Source organism: Tachypleus tridentatus, chromosome 6 (genome assembly GCF_004210375.1).
Source record: "Tachypleus tridentatus isolate NWPU-2018 chromosome 6, ASM421037v1, whole genome shotgun sequence".
Classification (NCBI taxonomy): Eukaryota; Metazoa; Arthropoda; class Merostomata; order Xiphosura; family Limulidae; genus Tachypleus; species Tachypleus tridentatus.
Window position 1 is genome coordinate 84,591,992 of NC_134830.1, and position 25,685 is coordinate 84,617,676.

The window sequence follows — 25,685 nt, forward strand, 5'->3', positions numbered from 1 at the left end:
CAAAATCTGCAGATGATGCACAATTTCCAAACAATATTGCCTGTAGCAACAAGGTCACATTTAAGTAAAATGGCTCAGTTAATCACCACAATTGCACCTACTAGCACCTCAGAATCCACATGTTATGGTTGAACACCATGTATACTTACCAGGGGTTATAGTGTGGTGTGGATTATCAGTGTTGGGCGTAACTGGACTATTATTTTTTGAAAACACAGTCACTAGTCTTGTTTATGTGAACTTGCTGCAAGAATCTGTCATGCCATGCATTCGAGAGCAATTTGGAGACGAGGAGTTTTACTTCCAGCAAGATCGAGCACCTCCCCACCACCATCGTAATGTGAGGGCCTATCCTAATGAAAATTTCCCAAACAGATGGATTGAGCCAAGAGGTAGCACTGAATTTCCCCCACATTCACAACTCTGGACTTTTTTTTTTATGAGAATATGTCAAAGATAAGGATTATAGCACAAAACCTGCAACAATCAATGAGCTGAGAGCAGCAATTGAAAGAAAATGCACCCAAATACTGAATGAAATGATTCATGAAATTTGCAATTCCCTGTGTCTGCATTATCAGCAGTGCCTGGATCAGATTGGTCATCAGTTCAAACACCTGCGATAACTCGAAAGATTCTACACTTGTCTTCTTAAACTTGGTTTATAAAACCTAGATATATCTTAATAAACATTGTATTTATAATCATTCAAAGTGTGTATACATTTTTTGAGACACTCTGTATTATTGGTGGATATTATTATATGTTTGTACTAATTTCATATTCATAGAATGCTTGGAAACAATATGACATATTTTCAGTATTAGTATATTTATGCATTTGACATGAATTGTTGCATGAAAAGCAAAAGTTTAATACTTTCTGTTTTAAAATACCTAAACAGGTAACATCTGGGCAATGCCAGGTGAGAAAGTTAGTTTTAAAATAATACTTAATTTAAACTTAAAATGAGATAAAACTATCTTTTGAACTTAATAATTCCTAACCAATAATACTCCAGACACTAAAATTGACTTTAATACTATCAAGCATTTTTCATTTTCTTACCAGTTTGAAAACTCATCATTACTATTAGAATCATTATCTTTATGTTTTACAGTACTTCAAGCACTACAAACACGACATTCAGTACAATGCATATTAAAAACAGATGTATCAGATATCTAAAATATCAGAATAAATTGTTACAATATTTATGGATGTGAAACAACAAAAATAAATGTATGAAATGATAAACATAAGTGTTGGTGTATATACAAAGTTATTTGAGAAGTTAAAAGTGTAGATGCAATAAAGGTAGGGAGGTAGGTAGGTATTTCATGTTTATTGGCAAAAAGCTACTAGGCTATCTGTGCCAAACAAGATGTAGTATACTATAATGGTACATGGAAAATAAGGTAAAAGTACATAAAATATGTAAAATTAAAACCTGCCAGGAAGACTGAAGCATTAAGTTCAATCTTGCTGTCAGTTACCTGAAGATGGCCTTTCCAGTCCTGGGTTCAGTTCAAAATAAAAATTAAAATATGTAAAAAAAATCATGCAAAAACAGTATTTAGTCCAATAAAAACCTTAAATTAAGTTAAAAAGACCAATGGCTCTTAAAAATGTGAAAACATGAGTGAGATGGCCAGTATCACCTATGACATTGGCTAATGTCAAGGGCAAACCTACCTTAAAAATATGTTTAAAATGGTGTCATCGTTCTTGGTTGTAACAATGGCATGATAATAAAATATGTATGATTAAGACCTAAATGCCACACAGACCACGCAATGGTGCATCAGTATCAGATAAACGGATGTGGTGAATTAAAAAACTGTGACCAATGAGTAGCCTAGCCAAAACAACTTCCTCCCTTCAATCTTTACAGAAACAAGATGGCTAAAGAGCTAAAGAAGGCTTGATTTGAAAAAGCTCATTCCCACAAATACCAACATGACCTGGTATCCAAAAAAACTGGACAGAGATAGATGATAGAGAGAGATGGGCCAGTTTGTTTTGGATATTGATAAGAATAGGATGGTAACTAACATGGAATGATGTCAGGGCCAATAGACAGTGAATGAATCAATATAGATTCCCAATATAGATATACAAATCATACATTGCAGAGTTTCAATATGATTCAGAGCAAGAGAAATGGCATACAATTCGGCAGTGAACACAGAAATTGTAGAGGGGATTCTGTGTGCTACAACCGAACTGTAACAAAACATGGCAGAGCCTACTGAGTCACCTGATTTTGAACCATCTGTATATATGGGAATGGATGGATCATTTGAAAGATGTTCAGCAAATAAAGAGCAATATTTCCAATCCAGAGTACTGGCCTTCCTCAGATGACTCAAAGATTGGTCACAGTTGGGGATAGTAATTAGCCATGGTGGAAGATGCTAATCTGTTGATACTGCTATGCTATTCAAAGGTGGATCCAATTTTTCTGATTGTGCCCGAATATGAAGGCTGAAATGAGCAATGTCCGATTTTCTATTATAAAAAAGTGTGGCTCACTGAGGATAGAAAACACAACCCCAAGTAGTATGCTGTGGTAAAGAGCGAAGTTTGGAAGCATAAGTAAGAGACAGTTGCAAATGCATATATACAGAGGGGTTTCATGGAACTCCACACACAAACTTTGGACTAGAGAAGTACAAAAGACCCCAGTGCAAAGCTGAAGTCCCTGATGGTGGATAGGATCCAGCATTTTCAGTGCTGAGGTTCTGGCAGAACCATAAACCCATAGTCAAGTTTGGATTTGATAAGGGCACGATAAATTTGAAGCATGGAGTATCGATCCGCTCCCCAAGAAGTGGAAGAGTGGAAGAGAAGACACAGAGGATTGTTCAGTGCTCTTATACGTTTGATATCAAGTTGCTTGATATGGGAAATAAAGTTTAATTTACAGTCAAGTATAAGACCTAAGAACTTTGCCTCAGGGACGACAGAAAGCACAACATTATCAATACGAAGGTCTGGATCTGGATGAATACCCCATTGGTGGCAGAAATGGACACAAACAGTTTTAGAGAGAGAAAGTTGAAAACTGTTTGTTGTCGTCCACTTACGTATATGATTGATTGCAGTTTGTAGTTGTCGCTCAATAAACCCCATGTTTGATGACTGATATGAGATGTGAAAGTCATCAATGAAAAGACCATTTGCAACTGTAGGGTGTAGCTGTTCATTGATGGCATTAATCTTTATAATGAAAAGTGTGACACTCAGAACACAGCCCTGAGGGACTCCAAGTTCATGTGGGAAAAAACAGAGAGAAGGAGATACTGATTTGTTAACTTTGTTGATTTTGGAGGGTACTAGATTAAGATGCACTGTTAAGAATTCTGTAGAAAACACGGAAAAGTCTGTGTGGACTCCTACTGTAACAGTGGAACAGATTACAACAGCATAAGTCTGAGATGGAATTGGGAATAGTAATTTCCGACCTCTAAGTAAGTAATATTGTGAACTGTCTTTAAACTTTGTACTTCTTTCTCTTCTACCCATTTAGCGCAAGAAGTAAATTAGGAAGGATGTAGACCATTACAGTTAATACAATGGAGTTCTAGTTGGCATTCAAAAGCATCATGGTATTTACCAGCACAAGGGGCACATGTCAAGAAACCATGGCAAGATGTTTTCAAATGACCAAATAATTGACAATGAAAACATCTAACAGTGTTAGAAATATAAGGCCATGCCTCACAATTCAGATATTGTGGTAGGAGGATATGATATTGTAAATGTTAATATTAGAACATTTGTCTGCTCCATAATCCCATCTTTATGAGTAAAAATTTGATGCACAGCTGTAACACCTTGGCTGGTAAAACCTGTGAGGACCTCTGACTCTGGAATGGTCTTTAAGTCCCTCTCAACTATAACTCTTCTGGAATAATTCAAAGTGGAATGAGAAGTAACCTCAATGAGTATATCCCCAATGGCCTTTGATTTCAAGAGGAGTTTAGAATGTTGTGATGAAGCTGTTTCCTCTAAGATGTCCCCAGACCGTAATTTTTTTACCAATTTAGGAAAGCCAGCAAGCCCTTCTAAACCCTCCTGAATAAAAAATGGAGACATCTGCCCTAAGGGTTTTTCAGTTAAAGAATGTATAATTAAAAATTGCAGGACAGATTAAAGTTGTAATTTTAATTGTACAGAGTCATCAATGAGCAGTCAATTTCCAGTAGTCAGACTTTTCTCTTCGTTGTCATGCTTGTTTATTGTTTTTATTTGAGGGTTATTCATGATAAAAAAAGAATATTTTGGTGCCCATTGACTCCACCCACCATGGAGCCCTACAAGAGGAAACACTACAGTGTCATATAAGGTCACTGCAGGGACACCAGTGTTTCATGAACACTATACCTGAACACCAGTATCAGATATAATGTCTGCTACACCCATTGAGGACGTCCTACGATGGCACTCAATTGATCATAACCCAAATGGATCAGCCAATTGTTCTTAGAGAAGCCACCCCAAAACTGCCCATCTACAGGAATTCAAGGCCAAAGTGGTGTGTTAGGGTTAGGCCCCTCAACCACCAGGATCCTCTCCACCCCTTCACAGGTCACCATGCACGGCAAACATGCATGTGGATTTTTAGATCCCAAAGGAGGTAAACTGAAACTACAGAACATTCTCTGGGAGGTTCCCTCACCACAAATAGGAAGATGCAATAAAGATTAGAATTGTTTTATAACAGCATTTTATGTACTTGTATATACTACTTGTCTTTTTATGGAGATTATTTTACAATATTTCTATACTTCAGTTCAAGTTACTAATTAAAGTTAATAAAAAAGATGTCACTTACTAAACCACTTGGATCTTCTGCTTTGATTTTTAATGTATATGTTGAGACCTCCTCTCTGTCCAAACTCTTTCTTACTTTGATTATTCCACTAAAATAAGAATACAATTATACAAAATGAATACTTATTATAATGTATAATTGAACAGATGATACATAAAAGCATTGTAAGTTGCTTATTATGTAGAATATCCTCCCATCTAAAAGTTTAATAACATACATAGTGTACAATAAAACAATATGCACAATTTGTTATACTATCCCACAGTTAACATAGTATTATATTTTGTAACTGTATTTACACTTTGCTACGTTTAAATACTTAATGATGTTTTAAAATGCAGTTAAACTTTTTGCTACTTCACAAGTGTTTTCTAACTAATGAATGCAAAAAAATTTAGCTGAGGTTAAAACCTTTCTGCTGATGCTAACTTTATACTGTTCATGGGAGCCTCTTCAAGTGTGTTAACATAACTATTCAAAGTTAAAGAACAAAATAGGAAAATGAAACATTAAAAATAAACTGCAAGTGAAAAGGTATAAACATGAAGTTGTGCATATGAGCCAATAAATACATTTTAAGATTGTATCTCAGAACAGTTGGTATGGGTATTAACACTTTTACTGATAAGGAGAGAACAAAGTTTCAACCTTCCTAGGTCATCTTCAGGTTATTATAAATGGTAAAAACACACAAATAAATGTTTTTCTGAAACTACATGTTTTTATGAAAGATCTTATCAAATTTCAAACAATTTAATCCACTAATTTTATTTCTGGAAAGAAATATAATGATAGTAGCATTAGGTGATTACAATGTAGGTTCCCAGTAGTCATAGAGTTAAATTCCCTTATGTTAATTGCATCTACCAAACCCAAAGGCAACCCATTCCAAGAACCCACTACTCTGTTAGAAAAATAAAAGTATTTTAATTGAAGATGACTGTTAACTTTACATTTATTTACCTTATGTCCCTGACCTTAGTCAAAAAAAAGTAAAAAGACAAGAAAGGCAATATTTTAAACTAATGAAACCATTATGACAATCAAATAAAATGTTAAACTTTACTAAATAGTTTTGTAAATGGTATTTGATCAGACTTTCTCCAAAATTTACCTTATATTAATAAAAGATTAATATGTCTTTAATAATCAGGAGAAATACTGTAGATATTCTAATCTACTGGTACCTTGCCACTGTTCAAATATCACAAAAAAATAGTAGGAAGTACCTCACATTTTCAATCCTTAATATTATCTAGCCCAGGAGCCTTACCATTTTTGAACCTTCCCAATTTATTTCTTAACAAGTTCAGAATTAATATGACCATCTTGTTTCCATCTAACAAATGTTCAGGAGAGGAATATTGCTTTAATGAAGGAGAGATTTCTAATTTATTGTTCAATGAGTATAGTTTGAAAAGTTCTGTAATTTGTACAAAATATAAAATAATTTTAGTCTGTTTCAAAAGTAGCTGTTAAAAGCATTATCCATCCACTGAAACTAGAATTTCATTCAGTACAAAAACAGAAATATATGTGAAATATTTATAAACATAATTTGGGACAGACAGGCCTGAATATAATTTTTAACAAATGAATATTATTAGTTATTTGCATGTTAATGGTAGGAATACATGATTGTTTAACTGTCTCGCTATAGGCTTGATCAAAATGCCCAAGTTTGTGACACCAAACTGACCTTGAGTGTTTCCATACTATAACTACTAACATGTTTTATGTATTTTCATAAAATTTTGCAACCTTTTAGTAACCATTAAAAGTCGTTTGTATATGCATAACACAATTTTCAATACAGTATTTACACTAGAATTCCTCTCTGAATATAAAGTGTTGACTGTTCCATGTGCAAAGTGATTTTCATGTTAAGATTTGATTAAAATGTTGTCACATTTCATCATTTAATCTCTAAAACCACCTAAATAAATTTCAAACGTCTTTTTCAGTAAACCTTTCTATTTCTTCTATCCTAACTGTGTAAAGGGTAGTTCAATTTTGACAATCATACAAAATGATGAAATAAATGAAAATTACCCTTTTTCTTTTTTGAATGACTTCAAGTTGTAACAGGAAACTGCATTTAAAGCTTCCTTAAAGCTTGTAACAGTCCACATTTGTTTATGTTTAATCTTACTGTTTTATTGCTCTTTTAAATGTGTCTAATATTCTTGCCATACAAGTTGTATATCACTTAATAAATGTGTAGCTTACATTACTATATTGAATTACATAAAACACAGGCTACTTGCAAGTAACTCACAAGTACATTTTACCTAATCTAACCTAAGAAGTTTCTAATTTTTACATTTACTTTTATAACAATTAATAAAGAATAAACATGAAAAACAAGAAACATAGTACTTGCAGGGTATTTTCTTTTCTGTTGACTACTGATGAAACTTAATTGTACCTTTGTTATACTAATGGTACTACTGCATTAGCTAATTTTTGTTTATTTAAAACCACCACCTAAGGACACAAAACAATAACATATAAAAAGCAAGATAATACTCTATAACTATGAATACGTTTTGGCTTTATAACCATATAATAGGAGTCATTAAAAATTCAGCTAAATTTGTCAACATGTTTCTTGTAGGAATAAACTTTGAACTGGAAGCAAAATAGCCAATTCTATGCAAAAAACACAATGTAACATAATACATCATTTGATAGATTAACTTTTTGGCTTTTTACTGATTATAAATAATATGGTATTAAACAACAGATTAGTTACTTGTGAAAGAGAGGATGTGACAGGTATATTGCAAGATGGGTCTAATTTTCTAAATTATGGCTCTTTAACCAAATAAGATTAATGGGTATAAAAACCATATTTTGCCTGAATTACAACTATGTTAGATTGAGTGCTTTATGTTCAGTTATGAGTGGTAAATAAATTAAAGAGGGAATGCCTATGGAAAGAGTTAAGCACATTTTTTGTGTGCCATTCAACTTGGAAAAAGAGTGCCTTCATGTTGTCTTCACATAAATTTATGAAAATATTATCTTCTGGCAACAGACAAACATTTTTTATTGAAGTACAGACTGTTAGAACTGTTTCAAACACTGGAAACCACACAAATACATAAACAAATGATCACTGTGCACTGAGGTTCTTTTGAGAAGACTGTAGACATAATATCTATAACACCATAATTATTGGAGAAAATTAATGAGAAATAACTTTCCTGAGTCTGGTTTAAGATTGCTTCAATGCAACAAAATACTACACAGATGAATGAAATGTAGAGAACATTAATGGGCATTTGAGCTTTGCAAAGATGAGTCAAATATTATGGCTTTACCAACAATCAAAAGCCATAAAACTTGTATCTAAAAAGACAAAGTTTATTAAAATAAGCATAATTCATGATAATGAGGAGGAATAAAACTAAAATAAATGTACAGTACTGTGCAAAATAATTAGGACAAATAAATAATGGAAGGTAAATCACAGGTGAAACATCAAATTTTATTAATCTTCATATTTAGTACAATAGAAACTCAATGAAAGTTCTTGAATTTAGTATACAGTTAATATTTTGTGTGTCCCCATTATGCTTTAATAACTGCTGACAGTCTTTTAGGCATTGTTGAAAAATAACTAATCAAAGTGTCTTTTGAAATTTTACTACAAACATCTACAATACACTTCCATACAGTTTCTTTGAATATAAATTTTGATTTGTCAGGTTTTAGATCTATCAAATCCCAGATCTGCTTTATTGGATTAAGATTGAGAGTTTGAATGATTCCAACTGCTTCTTTCTTAGCTAAGTAATTTCTGTATAGGTTGGATGAGTGTTTGGAGTTGCTATCTCATTGGTAGTAAAATCCTTTACCAATAATACACAAACCACTAGGTATACCAAGACAAATCAGCATCTGATAGTACTTGTACTAGTCCATCATTCCATCTATTTTGTAAATATCTCCTGTCTCCTAGCAAAAAACCTCAAACCATCAAATTTCCTCCCCCACGCTTCATGGCAGACACTATGCATTGAGATAAGTAACTTTCACCTTTCTCCTGCTGGATGTAAAACCTATGCTTTGAACCAAATATTTCAAACTTAGACTCACCCATCCATAACACTCATTTTCAATTATCAACAGTTCAGTTTTTGTACGTTTTTTAGCAAATTTTAGTCTTTTGAAAATACTTGGAGATCAAATAATGTCTTTTTTTAATCTTTACACAACCATATGCTCCATTCTCATTGGGCCTTCTTGATACTGTATATCTGGATATTTTTCTATCATATGGTATATGGTTGTTCATCTCATGCTTGAGATCAGTGGCAGTCTTCCTTTTGTCCTGAAGGCCACATAATCAAAGATACTTAACACCAGTATCATTGAGTTTAGGTGTTCTGCCTCTTCCTTTCATATTTTCAAATTTACCTGTCTCAGTATCATGGCCTAGGATGCACTTGAAAGTGTTTGGGGAGCATTTTCAGTCTGCAGCAATTTGCTGGAAAGATCAACCAGCATCACGTAAAGCTTTTATGCAAAATCTCTGTTCTAATGACAATTCTCTGTGCTTTTCTTAGGCTGTGGCATGACAGCAAAAATTAATGTATTGTGTTGAACACATTTTTTTTTCTTTTTTTATTAAGATTTATATGTGGAGTGATATTAAATGTATTTCTTCTAGCATGTACTAGTACTGTATGCTAGCTCCTTACTAACTTCTTTTTATATACGACATTGCATGGGTTACCATGACAGTTATTTCAGACCTTAAGTTTGAATAGCATGTTCATTCAAGCAGAACCCTTATGATATGCCATTGATACAAGTACATTTCTTGCACTTTTGAGAAAATAAGTACAAATTTTATCTGGATGGAATTCCAGAAATTTTATAAATAAGAGTATGACATGCAATTTCACACTTTGTTTTACACAATGAAAAACAATGCTGAAAATCTGAAACAGTTGAATTTTCTTAAGAGAAAAGATAAGTAAGTCAGAAATATTTGTATTTATACAGTGGTAAAGAATTTTTTTTGTTTTTAGATGGAATGACTTTCATCAAACTTGAAATTATCAGATATCACTTAGAGATGAAGGTATTTTCATTGAGTAACTAATAACAATTTATTGGACCAATACCAGGTTTTCTGTAGCTCTGGTGCAGAGACTTATATAGGAGCCTTTTAAAAACATTTTCTTACACTGAAAATGTATTTCTGATAAGTATTTACCTCCATCTCACAGAAAGCTATCTTGATATGCTTATTGCTCTCTAAGCATTGCTAAAAAAGATTTCATACTAAGCCTAAAAAATCTGTATACCCAATCTCAATCCTCACTTTTGAGAATTGGCAGGATCTAAAAGAATAACAATGGCAGTGGGAGGAAGGGTAGGAAGCATGTGAGCAGAATTAAGTGTCTGTTGTAAATACATTTTTAGCATAAGAAAATGGTAACTTTCCATATGGTCTTACCTTCTCACCATAAAACTAGAATCTCACATTACAAAGAGAGAGGGGCTGGCATAGACCAACAGCAGTGAAACTGAGTAGAAAGTGACCATCCAGAATGAAAATGTGTATTCCTAGATGAACTAAAGCATTCATGTGGGTTACCACACTACTTTTGTAACAGGTATGCCTTTTGCTCTTGAAAAAGAACACGAACTTGACAAAGGCAGAAAAAAAGGGATGTCATAAGTTTAACTTGTTCTGAGAGGTGCAATTCATAGTAAAAATAAAACAAAATCACCTGATGTAGCTATGGAGACACCCAACTGCAACTATACAGATGATGTTCTACAATTCGTTCTTGGCATTAGAAGGTAGAGAAATATTCAGATAATAGCAAATACAGAGTAACATAAACAATTTGGCTAGACAACGTGGACTGTGTTATATACACACAAATTTCAATTGTAGGTAAACAGAATGTCATATATCAGGCAACAGGATATACAAAGAGGAAGTTGGCAGGCAGCCATAAAGAGGACAACCCCCAAAAATCAATATAGAAGCAAGAAGTACAACAAAATAAACTCAGTAACAGGGAGCCATGTCATTGCTTCAACTCAACCATAAGAACAGATCAATATCTGTCACCATTATTAAGAGCAAAAATCTTAACTCACACAAATGAAAATGTTGGGAAGAGACATTCAGAATTATGAGAAGGATATGGAATATTTGCTCAATAGTAGGAACAGTGTACATACCTCCTGACGTTGGTATTATGAAGCAGATTGAGTTCCCAAAAATCCATCCATCAAAGCACAAAAGAAACCATTTGCAACAAGAATTAATGAGAAAAGGGGTTTCTGCTACACACAACCATATAAACCAGCATTACAAAAAAGGATCTTGCTCCAACCAACAACTGTCCACCTGGGAATAAGGATTCAGAAGAAATAAAATGAGGAGAACCAGCTATGCACTTTTCTCACCAAGTGGATATCTGGAAAGTTAAATGTTTACTACTCACTAGGGAGGAAACCTCCATGGCCCATGTCTGGGAAAAGATGTGGTAAGGACTCCCTTGCTCCACTTTGACCAACAAATGGGGGAAGTATATGCAACAGGGAGTCCAGAGGAACATTACACTGGAACAAGTGCAATGGGTCTCCATGATTCCCTAATTTTAAAAGTAGGATGTTGACAAATTATTCAATCAAGGAATCTGCAGGGATAGACAAAAATCCCCTTTTGCTTTACTCGTAAAGTTCATGAGTCACAGTTCACAATATCTAAAAGCACATATGTGTATACCACTGTGGATACAACCAATGGTCTTGCAGAATATTCCAGCTCTACAGTGATCCAAGAAATAGTGTGGGTCTGAAGCAAAGCATACCTGACCAAGTAACCAATGATAAAACTTACACCAGCCAGAGGCAAATAGATGTGTAGAATGGCCAGGAGAGGGAGATGATGTCCATCTGAAAAAGATACAGCCAAATTGTGCAGATAAGGGATGATAAGTATTGAGAGTAGTCCACATCCCTCGCTGAATGATCTCTTCCAAAGGACTGTGAAGATGTAAAGCTAAGACATGGTTATATGATGAATTTGATAATAAAAAAATGTTGTGGAGATGGTGACCTTTCATAAATAAGTCAGAATATGCTAACCTAACAAGATGACAAACTCAACCAATTAGTGTGACAGGGAAGAAATCATGAGCACCAGACAGATTTCAGGGAAGACATAGTTGGAAAAATAACCCCAAAAGTATACATAACAATATAAGGAGCAAACAAGACAAATAATTCAATCAGCACTGGAATGAGAGTACATGTGGAAGATGGAAGGTAAATAAATTAGATGTGAAAGCCAGACAATTTTCATGATCAACATAGGTTTTAGGAAGGAAGAACCAGTCTAGATACCATCACATGAAACAATTGGTAAAGGAGTTGAGTAACATTAATGGCATAAATATATAATTGACGATGTCCACAAGTAAGGAAGAAAATAAAATAGATCAAGGTACAGATGGTATATGTAATATATAGACAAGGGTTCAAATGGAGGTTGGGAAAGAACATAAAGATCCCAATCTAGCAATTCATAGGACATATGACCCAAAAAAAAAGTGGGAAAAGGAGGGGAAGATAAAACTTTATGAAACTTGAAGAAATGGAAGATGTTTGACAAGCCAGACAACTGGGTGAAAAATTGGGAAAAATGAAGAATGGAATGGTGGGAAGGATGGAAACCATGTCATAGAGACCCAGTGCAGAAGGTTGACTATTGCCTCTAATAAATGGACACTGAAAACGATCATATGCATTTGGATAAGAAAGATGTAATACATGGAGTCCCTTTTTGGACTGAGAAAATGAACAAAAGCCACGTGTGAAGATAAAGAGTGGTAATGTCTGAATGAATCAATCTGAGATTGACTGAGTAGAGAATGAGACAAAGGTAAAAACAGTGGAAGTTGCACAAGTAAAGATTAGAGCAGAAGGAACCACGGTTGTGCTGGCCAAAACAGAGACACTAGGAGAACTAGACAAGGAATGGCTTGAATTAGGGATAGATCTTTGAGAAGGAGTCAAATAGGAGGGTAAGCATAATGTGATGATTGAATGCATCCACTCTCAGAGCTAAGTTTGAGTGTTGATATAAAAAGAAGACTTCTTGGCTGACGTGAGGCCAGAAATCTCCTGACAGTTGAAAGTAAGCACCTCAATCCTCTAAAAATGCATCTGTGAACAGATATAAATCAAAACAAGGTGGAAGAATTGGACTCCCCCCTTTTACTATGTTCTGATCCTTGTCTATCCAACCAAGTCAGGGTGGCTCTAATTAGGAAAGAAAGTGAAATGATTGTTCAAGCAATGTGACTAGAAATTCCATTGACTGAGAAATATTCACTGAAGAGTACACGTATGAGTTTGACCCTTGACCCATGGAAATGACAGCCTCCAAGGAAGCCCAAACTCCTAAAAGAGATAAAACCCCTTGAGCTGAGAGAAAATGTGAGGAGAGGGCCTTGTGGACTACATACTTCATATCCTGAAAACAAACAAAAGGAGGTTTGACCTAAATGAGGTTAGAACTGAATAAATTCCCAAATGAACAAGGTATTCAGAGGAGATAAGAACAGACTTCTCTATTTTCACCAGAAATCCCACTTGTGCCACTTCTTAGAAGAGTAGACAAGTGTTGTCTCTGGACTGTGAATGGAAAGAAGTGAGTGAGACCCAGGTATCCATGTAATGAGTGAAAACACCTACTGAGTAAAGGCAAAAGTTCATACCACTCCACAAAACACATAAGAGACTGGTGTTAGTCTGAAAGGTGGGGCTCTGAATTGAGCATCTGAATCTCTTTGGTAAACCAAAGATAATGACTTTACTTAGGACAAATGGTAATGCAAGATAGGCATCTATCACACTGAATTTAATCATTGAAATTCCTAGGAAAAACACCCACCAAAGTAAGAGACAGAACTTTAATACTGAAGGAATAAACTGGAACAGATCAATAATACATCTTGAACTGGTATCACAAAGAGATCAGGATAAAATCACAGTTATATATGGCACACACGTTCAATAGCCTTTTTGCTAAATAGGTTATGAAGAGATTCAGTAATACAACTGAGAGATGTAGATTTCTGTGGAAGAGGGAAAGGAATAGGAGAATTGGAGAGAGGACATGGATATCAAAACTGAAGATGGAAACCTCCTGACAGATTCTGTAGAACCCATGTATCTGTTGTGAAATGCTACCACAAGACAGAAAAGAGAATAAATCTCTGTAGATCACCTACAATGCTGGCATAAGTCAATCCAAGTGGAGGACTAATGAGGACAGAGTCAGAAGTGAGTGAGCAAAGAAGAAAGGAAGCAAGGAGTGACAGCTCTTGAGAGGAAGAGATGAATGTGTGAGCAGACAAAGGTAAGGAAGAATGCAACCTTGCCACATCAGTTCTGGATTCTAAGTACAGCATATGTAGCAATGAGGGCTGATACAGGTTCTACAAGGATGAATGGGGAGGAAAATGCACCCCAAAAAGTAACACCTCTCTCCAACAAGTCCCAACAGCATATGAGTCAGGTATTAAGGAAAAAGGCAGAAGATAATAAATAAACCATACTGGACTAAAGAAGGGACCTGAGCTCATCCATAAAAAGTTCAGGAGAGGAGAGGGAAAGATGAATACTTGAGAACTGAATCTGATTTAAAATAAAAGTCACTCTCAGTTTCAAATTCCAAAGCAAAAGTAGAGGATCCAATTGTTGAGAATCCAAATATTAATCTGAAAAGCAACAGTACACCAAAGCATGTTAATCTGACAGGTGAGGAATACAGGGAATATTAACATCTGACTGAAGTTTATCCACAATCCTTTGAGCATGGAACCTAATATTCAATGAAGGGGGCTAAAATAAAATTTAGAAGAATGAATTTCATCCAATAAAGAAGGTGAGATGCCATAGGTGATGGAAAAAACATGTAAAATACAACATACCTGATTAACAAGCTGTAAAAAAAATGGGTGGGAGACAAAATGTCTTGAAGAGAAATAGATTATGACAGACCAAATAAGGTGTCAGAAAAAAAAAATGTTTTCTTCTTAATTGTATTATTCCTAAGAAACATCACCAGGTTGAAAAAGAGAAGAAGTCACTGGCTGAACATATGAATGTAGTTCCCTATTAATTAAGAACTGTACTTCTGCTGCACATAAAGTTGAACCTGAGTCCTAGAAAGTTTTACCAATAACACTGTTGATTATAACCAGGAACTTTCATATTTGATACATTGAACCTCAAATCCATACTAACTTCACTTAGTATTCAGGAACAAAAAACTAAAGCAAAAAATTGTTAAAATAACTGAATGCAATCAAGAAATTGAAAACTGTTGAAAAAATAAAAGCTGTTAAATGGCAAAGAAGGCAGATCAGAAATGGTAGCCATACACACACAAAAACACACATCTAAACCAACTGAGAAAGTGGAGATTGAGTTGGAATAGCAGAAGGAGCTAGATGCACCAATATAGGTGGTGTAGTACTATTGGAGAAGATTAGTCATTTGCTATATACATGTTCAATAGTGGTGCAAAGTTGGTGGGGTATATAGACTAGTGCACTGAGTGTGAAAATGTGTTTGGCAATGCTAAGAGAACAAAAAGACTGAGACAACTTTGTATGAAAGGGGGTAAGATTTTATCAGAATCTAAGTTTGCTAGGAAATATAAAAACGATAATATCTAGATGTATGTAGATATAATTAAGTACATAACTGATCTTAAACAACAACTCCATGATACAATAATGTTTCCATGAGTGAAAGTTTATGAACTAGATTCAATTTCTTACCTCTTAGAATCTACAAAAAAGTCACCATTTATGTTCCCTTCAATAATAGAGTAGTAAACATCATCACTTTCAGGATCTTCAGCCTAACAAAGAAAAAAAGTAATGAGAAGAATACGCAGTAAATTAAAAAAATTAAGAGAAAAACTGTTAAAGGATTTGAATTTTATGATTACTTTAAAATAATTTTATCTTTTCTATACTAGATGTGGTGTCTGATATATACTTACTTGAAAGATAAGGAGTTAAACTGACAATATCAACAAAAGTTTATAAAACCTATTAAAAACTGCAAATATGCTGATAAAAAAGAATATTCTAGATATGAATTTTAAAAACTACTAAACAATAATTTACTTTTTGAATTTTTAATGTGTGAAAAAATAAAAACAAATATTCTTAATGATTTACTTCAATTTGCACACACAAATTCATTATAGATGATTCAGTGCATGCATTGATGAAGTTTCTGACAGATTTGTATTTTAATATTCAATGTATTAGTGTGTGTAACTCTAGGTTAGTAACACATTCTCTCATCTCTTACTATCAACATTGCTTTGTAGCATTTTTATTTTTCACATATTCTATATTTGCTTTAAAATGGATGGATAGGTAAGCCTACAACCTCATTAAATCATTATGTATTGCATGTTACTTGCATTAACTTTTGCTTTATGTTTAGTTCATTCTGTTGATGTATTAGTATAATAACTGCTATAATTAATATACCTGTAATGTAAATTATGAAATGGATCTACTTAACTGCTACAATTAATATTATTTTCATATTGCATATCTGTACTCTGCTGACATTCTGTTTATCAGATATGTGGTAGCACTGTCTATGTGTGTAAGGATGGCTTGGATTGTTCAATGAAATGATATTTTAATTATCTTCTCAATACATCATCAGAACTTCACAAAATTATTTGTTGTTTCCTTTTATGCAAGCCTGAGGAGAGGAGGGGCAGTCAGGGATATACAGTCCTGCAGTCAATTAGAGGGCCCTGAGGAAATATGGGATAAAGAATAATGTATTCTCATTTTCCTAATATACTAAAGGAAAAATCACAGTACTGCAGGAAATTGCTTTTCCTCAGAAATACCTCATTATCTAAAAAATGTAAACTCAACACATTTGGCTTCCGCCCAACATAAAAATTCTTCGAACGCCCATGAATGTACCATAAATTTATGAAAACTTTAAAAAGAAGCCCAGTGACATAATTGTCCCCAGGGCCCAATCTGCCTCTTGATGCCCCTGCTTTTATAACAATATCTATGTAATGACTCAGTCACAAGTTTAGAAAATGTTTGTAAATATCATAACAAAAAGTTTGAATTTCTTGTTATTTATTCCCTTCTTTTTTATTACATAATAACTCAAAAAAAAGATAATGTTGTCAACCAATTTCATTGAGGTGACAGTTTCATATGGAGTATCCAGTTTTACAAGTATTGTTAATAATTAGTAGTAATTTTAAAAATTAATAATTCTAATGATAATGATATTATCATTTGCTCTTGAAGTTAGCTTTCTTAAAGAAATTTGATATTCTTTTAAAAACTTAAATACAGGGTGAAGCAGTAATTACTGGCTAATAACAGATAAGCAATAAATATTACAGTTAGGAAGGCTGTATTTATGAACAACTTTTAAATACAATGAAATTCTATGTTTACTGAAATGCTGCACTAAAAATAACATGCAAAACATAAAAAAATCTTTAAAAAAAAAGGAAGTAAATGTGGGCTAATATCAATTCTTGATCATCCCTACATAATAGCATAGAGAAGAATTAATGTATAGTAATGTATGTATCTATTTAGTCACAGTTCAGTTAATTTATCTTAATTCTGTCTGTTAACATTGTACCACACTGTTTTCCTGTGGAATTGATATTAGCCATCCCTACATTTACTTTATTTTTAAAAACCTTTTTCTTTACTTGTTCAATATAGAACATGCTATCCATTAATCTTTCTGACTGAAATTTATCTAGTTTTATGAAAAATATGAACAAGTTCAGAAAAAAAATCAACCTTTGCATCTGAAATAAATATTCTTAGGAGCAAGTCCTCATTCTCTCATAGTATGTACAGATTAGACAACACATTTAAGATATGTAATTTAATATTTATAACACACTTCATAAACTATAATAAAAGCAGCATTTATAGTAAGTAGATTTTGATTTAAATGATTATGACATTTCAACCAGCAATAGTGAGTCATCATGAGGTGGAAGGTACATTCAGTAAAGCAGTCTAAATGTCAGAAAACATTAATGAACTGATGATGAGGACAAGGTTTGTAGGTAACATTTGGTTAGCTATTTTAATAAAATAAGGTGGATAAATGTATAGTTTTGTAATGCCTTTTATTCACATATTAATCCTATATTTTTAGACAAATTTCAATATGCAACAATTTTTTTTTAATTATTTGCCTTGCCAAGCTGTTTAAACATTATAAGTTGTTATAAATAGCATTTTGACTCAAATATTGTATGAAAGTGCACATACCAAAGAATAGGTCTTATCTACCCAAAAATTAACTGTAAAGTTTTTAGTATTGTGAATAAATCATTAAATGCAGAAAGTGACTGTTCTATGCATTATAGACAATTTATTATACTCTAATTGAACATTCTCATAAAGTCTCAAGTTTACACTATGTGTATATTTATCTGAAGTATATATGTTGAAGTTTATGACTCATTTCCTATCCTAAATACTGCCCTCTCTTGAATTCTACTGTTTTCTGAAGATCTTATCAAATAAGATGGATGAGAGGTCAATAACATATTGCATTTGCTTGCAACTATTGGCATTTCTCATTATGATTTAATTACAATGGTTATTTTTCATGTTTATAAATATTACATATATATTACTATCCCAGAGATCTGTCTCCACGTTGTCATACTATCTTCAAAAGCCATTCTATTCTATAAAAAATATTATCATGTCAGAAGTGACATTTCCAAACTTTGATTTGAATAGGTATACAAACATCAGTAAGAATACTTAATAATGTTTGCTTTATCTCCACTGATGTTTCATGACTTTGTTAAGCTTTTATATTAACTCTAGAATTATTGAGGGACACCAGTAGGTTTATAAACACATTTCTCTAAGTTATTTATTGCACTAAATTGTTTGAAAATTCAAGACATTGTTGATTAAGTGTTTCTTATAACATATGAGTCACACACAAAAATGTAAACAAATACGCCACTGATAATGCAGGTATTCTTACAAATTATTATGGAGATTTCATGTATCTTTTACATAAAAAATTAGTGATTTTATCCAATCCTTTTATTACAAAAAACAAATAATTGATATGGTGCAATATGTGTGGACCTTTGGTAGTAAAACAAACAAAAACAAGTTTGTAATTTCAGAGTTAACTACAAAGGATAACAGATAAACCAACTTGTATTTGTTCAGTGTGTATTTATCTTTAAACAATTTTCTACATATAAAGCAAATATTTTCTCAATTTATATTTGCTAAAAGTAGAAAATGCAGATGTACATGATTAAATCACTAACATTGCATGAGTTCAGCTAGCATAAACTCATGTGAGGATGAAAAAACAACAAAAAAGGAATAGTGATGCTTAATAGTACTAACACACATATTTCATATTAATCTTATGATATAATTAGGTTTTAAAAATAAAATTGAAAATTATAGAAGTATTTTATCAGAAGCATACAATTCCTAACAATTTTTACCATTAATTTAGATTAAGACAAGAGGATCTTAAAATTAGAGTTTCTGATACGATGTAACTTATTGCAGATGTTTAATAAAAGCAAAATGCATTGTTTACAATGATCATTAGCCTGAACTAATTAAGACTGATAAACTCATTGTTACTGGTCTCTTTACTAAGCAAAAATAATAACATTTTAAATTGTTAAATTAAAATTTTGAAAACTTCCTCATAAGTAAGTCACATGGATGACCAAACTTACTGTAAAAATGCTTTAGTCAATTCTAGAATACAGATTTAGAACATTCTGCCAAATTGACAAAATGAGAGAAATGACACCTCTTTACTATTATAGCATAATAATAGCATTTATAACAACAATAACTTACCAATAAAGGTAAGACTGCCGAATCCACTGAAGCTCCTTCACTCACTTGAACTTCATAGGTACCTTTCTCAAATTTAGGCCCTCTAGTATTTGGTCCTGGAATTACTATCACATCCAAGATGCTCTGTGTAAACCTAGCAATTCATAACATATTAGAAAAAGGATAGTGTTTTTTATTGAGTTACTAATTACATTTATACTCTGGCTTTATGCATAACAGTCTGAAATATTTAACTTGCAAAACTACAACTATAAAGTAATTAATAACTTAAATGGGCATTCAAAATAATCCAAATGTTGTGTGTTAAAAGATTTTCTTAATACTACCCTTACAACTGATAAGAATATGTACTTTTGGTATTATTAAAAAAAATATTACTCTTTACCTTATGTTGTAGCTCATGTTTTGTAGCATTTGGGAGGTTGCTCTGCAGGCCACTGTGATTCATTGCTTCAAATCTTTAAGGTTATTTGGATTTGTGATATAAATGAAGTGTTTGATGTACTCCAAAAACGAAAATTCTAATGGTGTTAAATCAGAAGAGCATACATACCCTGCTACTAGTTTATGATATCCTTTCAACTGTCAGAAAGAATGAAATACAGGTAATATCTAAGATCTCATCTATAGTTGAATTGTGCACTATAACATGTTTTGCATGTCAATGATCACGGTAAAAAAAAATAATTTTCACTTGTGTCTTTTGTTAATAAATTGGCCAACAACATGCCATTCCATTTGCTTCACACTCTTGAATTTCTGCAACTTCTAGGAGCAGTATCAGCAACTATGACAAATCATTTTCTCATGAATATGAGACTACGCCTTATATTCCAAACATCTGTTCTTTCAACATCATGGATCAAGCACAAAACTTTAGGATATATGAAGATAACATGAATTGAAATTATACTTCTATGGCTTGTTCCTGCTTCATGTGTAATTTGTCAATTTTATCTCATTTGGCTTTCTAAGTGAAGGCCTCCCATGGTGTCTGAAATCTCTTCACTGACTGCTGTAAAAGATCTTCCCAGTATTTATTATAGGCCAAAGAACTAATTCCACAAAGCTGTGTAAGTAAACAACCAACACTGGTATGAAATAAAGGCATGTTAAGCTTAGAATGCCTTAAAATACATTTTGTCACAACCTGTTACTAACTCAAATTAGAACCCTTATACTAAAAGACCACTTCCACATATTCTTGCAAAATCAATGACATCTCAACAAATTTTGCAAAAAGGAATAAAAAGTAAAACACAAAGGTGACTTTGAAAAATTTCATAAGAATAGAACTGTAATATATCATGATGATGATGCACAATTTTTGTATAATCCTATACAGTACTAATGCAGAAGTATCATATTACAACTTTCAAAATAATGTAATTTAAAAATTTCATAATTTAAACATTATGGAAGCACCATAATGAAATATATATTATTTTGTAAATGTTGAAAAATCATAAAGTAGATGATTATTGCAAAATGCATATACAAATAGTTTAATTTTCTTTGCTGCAACGAGTAAAGAGCCACTTGCACAAATAATAAATGTTAAATTTAGCTTATTACTTTATTTAATCACATATACTTAAATAATGATATTATACTTATTTTGCCTTACTGAGTTAAGAACATTGCACACTATAAAAGAAAAACTTTGACACTATCACATCTGTGAATTGTGTTTTTCTCAAAGTTTCAGTTCCAGGCTTATCAGATTAATTTACTTCCCTCGGTTGCAGAAACAAGTAACATAAACTAGTGGTATAATAGGTGGTTGTAACCTCAAATAAAATCAAAGTATTCAGATGGGGATTGTTGGTTGCATTAACTATATATTAAAATAGGAATATAAGTTTTGTTCAAGACTTTTCTTTTATAGAATTTTGCCTTCTTGACATAAAAGTACTTATAGTGCAAATTGTACAGCAGACTGACTGCACTGTGCAATGGAAGGCATCAAAACTGAAATCATTAGCATTATAAATTTTCAATCTGATATTTTGTATGTTTATTAAACTTTTCCTAATGCCAGTTTAAAGATTTGCATGTTAACATTCTCTTAAAATGGTTAATTAAAGACATTATTTTAAAAGTGATAATTACTTTAAGAATTCTAAGCTAATGCAGTTTTTTGTGATAATGCACCATAAAAAAATATGAGAAAACAATATTTATACTCTTACCTTCCTCCTGAATCTGTTGCTTGAACTGTAATGCTGTACTGTTCTCCAGCAATAACTTTTCCAATAACTTCTACAATGCCAGATTCTGACTCAATTCTGAATTTTTCCTGACCATTATTTGAGACATGATAAATGGAATATGTGATTTTGGCAAAATCACCATCATCATTATCACGTGCTTGTATCTAGAAGAAATTCAAAGTTACAGACTTCACAAAAAAATAATCTACCTTATACCTGGCAACAAACTTTATATTAGTATTATCTAGTGGCTTCAGCAAATTCAATAGGTTTATAAATAATATAATATAAATTAGTACTCCATGGATTTAAAAGGTTAGGTGAAGAAATTAACCCATTGCATCTTTTATCAACATACATACATACTTACTCCATTCCGTGGCATCTCCTGTTATCAACCTAACCCCCTTTATACTGAGTGAAATTGTCTAAATAAATGGGTACTTTCTATTTTTAATATAAAAATGTTAAATATGCTCCTTGAAAGTCAATAGGTACTACACCTTTGAAGATTCAGCCTGCTCTTAGTGAAGAAAAACATTATAGATATATTTGAATAAAAACTATATAAAGACTAAATGTTTAATTCTTTCAAAGCCAAAAATATAGTTAATTAAACTGATTGTGACTAATTAAATAAATATGAAATTAAGTTGCAATCAATTGCTTTGCTAATTTCTCACTGTTTATTGAAAGATTAAATTAATATATGACCCTAATACAATCAATAGTAACAAGTGATTTCCAAATTGCTGTTTAAATCAGATTACTAAGTGTACAAAGTAAGATAATGTTGATTTGATTTCACAAAAACTTGATTACTGTGATAAACCAACCTTTTGTTTTTTGCATCTTAATTTTTTCCCACTAGTAATTTATTGATTGCAATGGAAAATGCTTCCACTACGCCAGAAAACGTACTTTTTAAATGTATAGTTGTGAGTGGCTGAGGATTCTCCGAAGACAGATGTTTGATTTATCGATGATAAACGTAACAATAAATCAACAGCATGCACTTTGCTTGTTTTAAAATATTATATTCAAAATTTATGTACAAAACTTCTTTACACTATGTATTATCACAGTCACATCTTAAATATATAAAAATGCTTTAGAATTCAGTTGACAAGTTGAACTATTTTTCTCTATTTCCATCAAATTAGTATCAATGTATAAATAACACTATCTCCCGAGTTACCACAATTGTATCCTGAACTTTCAATACTCATCTCCTTTTACATGGTTAGGCCTACTTCCAAATAATCATCTACTTCACACAAACAGATTCAATTGCTTTATTGACAAAGCACATTATTCTCCTAAAATGTCAGAAAACTGTTAATCTCACTTTAACAAATCAACCTTTTGGATAACCTTCCTATGACGTTTAACTTTACATTTTCGAACCTTTCTCTGACCAAAACTCTTTTTCACTCCACTTTACTTTTGGCTGTCTACCTGCTTTCTGGTTTCTCCTCTGGTTGCTGCTACGTATATGTTTCATTAAATCAGTATTGAAATCTCAAGAGCCTAGATATCAATAACCTACAAACACAATTTCCAATAATGCCTGCCTTCATCTTTCTTATTATAAAAAAAGCTATACAATCATGAAATATTAACTCTCTAAATAAGTTAATTACTACTACCAACACTGATATATGAAACAATCCTGTCTTCAAGAAAAATATTTACAATATTTTTTTTACTATATACAAAGATTGTTCTTATTTTATATACTAAGTCTTTTTGTATAATCCACACCAATATTCACAGTTTCTTTATCTGTCTCTCCTAGCATAAGATCTCCAGTAATGCTTCACCTTGACAAGATCCCTTGTCTTCATCTTAATGTTGTGTTGCCTGGGATTAAACTCAGTAATTATATTCCTTTTTCTAACCAGTCAGTTCTTCATTTATGTTGACATCTTTGTACATCTCCTCTCAATTCAGTGCTCTTAGGCCTACTTGGTGATTAACTTCTATAATGATGTCACTGTCTTCAGATTCAACTCCTATGACATCCATATCTGCCATGCCCATTCTATACCTCAATAGATGCATCTGTTGAATCTTCTACCTTCTTGAAGTACCTCTTCAACAAATTGATATGGTAAACAATGGTTGTTCCATTGACTTTCACTTCATAGTGCATTCTGCTTACCACTTCCTGTACTGTGAAAGGTCCTTTCCAGTGATGGGTGAATTTATTGTTGTTGTCTTGTTACAGAAATATTTCTGACTGTCTTTTGATTTGGCTTCCTCAGAAGTGTTTTGATAGATTTGGTTCAAAATTCTTTTCTTTTCCTCTGTTTTGTAAGTCTTCTTTCCTCTTTGTCTTGTGCTTGACTTTCTTGTGGGCATTGTCCCACAGTTTCTGTAATGAAGGGTCTTCTATGCTTTATTTACAGTTTTGCTACATGGTATGTTTCCTATCACCAAGCTGCATATTGGTTCCTTGATAAACATAGCATCAAGGTCTCATACATAACATGAAGTATTACCTTTATCTCTGTTGTGGAAAACTTTCTCTGTGTTCCATCAATTAGCACACACACAAGCATACCTAGCCTATCATCCAATCATCAGTTATTAGATTGATTCTCACTGCTACACTACTGCAACCCACTGTCTTGTAAAACCTTCACTTTCTGGTTCTTGACACAGCCTTCACATACTGGCATATTATGATTTAATGGCACCTTTTGATATCTGTACAAATATGCTCCAATGATTATCGGCCCTGTTGTTCCACTTGCTAACTTGAGTTGAGCATTAGTTGTGTGCTGATCAATCGTGGAAATGACCCTTCTTGTGCTGAATCTGATGTGTTGTCTCAGTTCTGTTTCTTCTGGCAGTAGCATTCATGGTGCCAGTCACTCTTTTCTTGTTTCTTATGGGTACTATCCCTGTAAATAGCTTGATCTGCTTTATGTTGAGATTTCCATGGTTACCTACTAATAATGTAACAAACATAGCATCTCTTCTGCCTATTAAACTCCTGTCACCTTTGGTAGACTCCTGATCAACCATCATTGTTTTCAAATTGACTGTATATTTTTAACTTGCCAGTTATACTCCCTCTAATGGGCTTTCAGCTATTGTTCTGCCAGCTTGATCACTTGAGCTGTTCTCTCCTTTAGAAATAGTGTCATGTCAATTGAACATGTGTTCATAAACTCTTCTTATAATAATAGGTCTGCCAATCCCTCATAACTATTTTCACACTTGGCCAAATCAATCCAAGTGGTAAAGTATTGCCATAGACATGCCACAAATTCAAATACAATTTCAGATCTGACTTGTATGAAAAGCTGGGCAAACACCTTCTTTACCAACTTCATACCATTTCAGCAGAGTCACTTTTAATTTGTTATAATCCATGGCATCTTCTGATGTCATGCTTGCATATACTTATAGGACTTTTCCTGTACGATGTGGGCTGATACAAAGTGCTCTGTTCCATTGTCCCAGTTCTGACTTTGGGCAAATGTTTAATATCTCTACAAGAAAGTATCCATGTTATCTTTCTGTTCATCAAGTTTGGGCAGCTTGGGTCAACTGACCCTGACTACACTGTTATTCTTGGGTCCTTCTTTCTTTGGTTGGGTGAGCTTTGTAATCTCAATTTGTGCTCTTGTTTTCTCTAATTCTGGTGTTTCCTCTTTCTTTTTCTTCTTTCAC

At 32.9% G+C, this 25,685-nt stretch overlaps 1 protein-coding gene across 6 annotated transcripts in view; it reads right to left on the bottom strand.

The window, feature by feature from the left end:
* Cad99C (cadherin 99C) overlaps nucleotides 1-25,685 on the bottom strand; it is a 243,147-nt gene that overhangs the window by 116,767 nt on the left and 100,695 nt on the right. For all 6 annotated transcript variants that reach the window (XR_013029256.1, XM_076505837.1, XM_076505839.1 and 3 more), the window contains 4 exons: nucleotides 21,981-22,165; nucleotides 19,789-19,921; nucleotides 15,673-15,755; nucleotides 4,841-4,928 (listed from right to left, as the gene is read on the bottom strand). Coding sequence is in view for 5 of the 6 variants with exons in the window: in XM_076505837.1 (XP_076361952.1) it covers nucleotides 4,841-4,928; nucleotides 15,673-15,755; nucleotides 19,789-19,921; nucleotides 21,981-22,165 (489 nt within the window). In the remaining variant the exon portion in view is untranslated. The remainder of the gene's footprint in view (nucleotides 1-4,840; nucleotides 4,929-15,672; nucleotides 15,756-19,788; nucleotides 19,922-21,980; nucleotides 22,166-25,685) is intronic.